The sequence below is a fragment of the Triticum aestivum genome, chromosome 2D (genome assembly GCF_018294505.1).
Source record: "Triticum aestivum cultivar Chinese Spring chromosome 2D, IWGSC CS RefSeq v2.1, whole genome shotgun sequence".
Lineage (NCBI taxonomy): Eukaryota > Viridiplantae > Streptophyta > Magnoliopsida > Poales > Poaceae > Triticum > Triticum aestivum.
In genome coordinates this window covers 647353356-647355562 of record NC_057799.1, presented here as the reverse complement: position 1 = coordinate 647355562, position 2207 = coordinate 647353356, and the positions used below count along the sequence as shown (strand labels likewise).

Below are 2207 nucleotides of genomic sequence, written 5' to 3'. Positions count from 1 at the left end.
GCTGGATCCAAAGTTAGGCAATTGCATCTGGAACACAAAAACTAAAAAAGAAAGGAAGATGCTCCATGTTATAATCTATCCTGATCTTACCACGATCTTATGAATTTTTTAGATGATTTTGTCATGATCTTAATTAATGAAATGAGTGAGCTACTAACAGGGCGTTTCGGTCTTTTCAACCTCTCCCTCCATTATCGGTGGACCTGCCCTCTCTCGATCTCCAACCCTGTAGCTATTTGTTGAGTTATAAATAACACCATCCTGGGCGTAAGGAAGATACACTCCCAGATAGTAGTGCAGTACTGGTAGTAGAGCTAGGAAAGTTCGATGGCGTGCAGTAGAGCAATGGTAGCCATGATAGGACTCGTCGTCGCCGCGCTGCTCTTCCCAGCAGCTTTGTCATCCACGCGGCCGGATCAGCTTATCTCCATGACTACCGATGGCCAGTACCATAGTACACGTCCAGTAGTGACCATAGCCGACGGTCTCACTGCGGACTACCATGACGTGTCGTGCCCCGATCTGCGGGGCATCGTGCGCACCGCCGTGGTAGAAGCCGTACAGGGAGATATCACCATCGCCGCTGACCTCCTCCGTATGTTCTTCCACGACTGCTTCCCGCAGGTACTTTTTTTTAGTGGAGCTTCTTCCGGGTAATTAAGTATGCAAAACATGTTCGATTCGTAGGTTAACAACATCTCAGGTCTAATTTTATGGGTTTAGTGCACTGTTACACTTGTGGCTTGCCACATTTTCTTAGCCATGGCCATATATATATGATTCAACTCTTGCCGCACTTGTGCTGCCAATTTGTACATTACACTTTTCTTTAGCACACTTAGCTGAAGATTAGTTGTGGGAATGTTAGTCATGAACTAAACATGCTGGTAACCCTAGCTAGCTAACTAACTATTTTACACAAAACTGTGTTCTGTACATACACATAAATGTATGTATGTGTACAGGGATGCGATGCGTCAATTCTTTTGCTGGGAACTCCATGGAGTGAGATGAGAATGCCGCCGAACCTCTCTCTAGATATCAGGCGGAAAGTGGCGTTCCTCATGGAAGACATCCGCGCCAAGGTGCACGAAGCCTGTGGACCCACCGTCTCTTGCGCCGACATCATGGCCCTTGCCACTCACGACGCCGTTGTAGCGGTATGTCACTTTTGGAAGAAAAAAATTACAGAGCATGTGGCTAAACTTCCTTAACTGTTGTTACTAAATATGAAAGATTAATTGTTTTCCCTATCCGCACGCTAAATCATATGCTTTAATGCAACTTGCAGTCAGGTGGCGAACCCTACCATGTGCCACTCGGTAGGCTTGACAGCTTCGAGCCCGCGCCGCTGAGGTTTGTCGAGGAGCTCCCGCCCCCCACCTTCAGCATTGACCAACTTATAGCTGCCTTCAGAAGCCGCAGCCTCGACGAGAAAGACCTCGTGGTGCTCTCTGGTGCGCATACCATTGGGAAAGCTCGTTGCGCCACCTTCAGCGACCGTTTCCCCAACTCCGACTCTGATGACTTTGTTCGAAGGCTACAAGATAACTGCACCACCGACGTGAACCGCCGTCAGGACCTCGATGTTACCACCCCGGAAAAGTTCGACAACAAGTACTACATCAACCTCAAGCAGGGGAAGGGGGTTCTTACCTCCGATGTGCAGCTCCTCCTCAACAAGACTACCCGAGGATACGTGAACGACTTTGCCGACAATGAGTGGTGGTTCTGGAACCAGTTCGGCAGCTCCATGAGCAAGATGGGGATGCTCCAGGGACCTCAAGGGAACGTCGGCCGCATCCGCCAGCAGTGCTACTAGTCTCATCGTGCGTCCAACCTAGGAGGTGTTTGCTGCCTGCGTTCTGCTTCCTTCAGATGGGATCGTTTTTTTTTATGTTCAAAATAAGAGGAGATCACATAGTAACTATGTTGAAGACGACTGTTAATTTCCTTGTAATAAGAAGGAGTAGCAGCCTGGCTCTACCCCTTTATCACACGAAATTTACTACTTCTAGTACTTGCAAACTGTATCAGAGTTGGAGGCGGTTCCGAATCTTTTTTTTTTGAACATTAGTATAGACGCAAGCCCTCGTATACACGCGCATACACTCACCCCTATGAACGCACACACGCACACCCTATCCCTATGAGTATCTCCGAAAGACTGAGCCGGCATATCATCTCAAGATTTACGAAGTCACCGT

At 48.2% G+C, this 2207-nt stretch overlaps 1 protein-coding gene across 1 annotated transcript; it reads left to right on the top strand.

Annotated features, from left to right (window-relative positions):
• The first annotated feature begins 281 nt into the window (after nt 1-281).
• On the top strand, nt 282-1927 carry LOC123050791 (cationic peroxidase SPC4). The gene is made up of 3 exons (XM_044473524.1): nt 282-624; nt 966-1160; nt 1292-1927. Exons 1-3 carry the CDS (start codon nt 328-330, stop codon nt 1820-1822), a joined length of 1023 nt encoding a protein of 340 aa, XP_044329459.1. The 5' UTR covers nt 282-327; the 3' UTR covers nt 1823-1927.
• Nucleotides 1928-2207: the final 280 nt, after the last annotated feature.

Excerpts from the sequence above, each read along its gene's own strand:
- LOC123050791 (XM_044473524.1), top strand. The coding sequence starts at position 328 with ATGGCGTGCAGTAGAGCAATGGTAGCCATGATAGGACTCGTCGTCGCC. Across the intron at positions 625-965 it reads TCCACGACTGCTTCCCGCAG|GGATGCGATGCGTCAATTCT; the intron begins GTACTTTTTTTT and ends GTATGTGTACAG. Across the intron at positions 1,161-1,291 it reads CTCACGACGCCGTTGTAGCG|TCAGGTGGCGAACCCTACCA; the intron begins GTATGTCACTTT and ends TGCAACTTGCAG.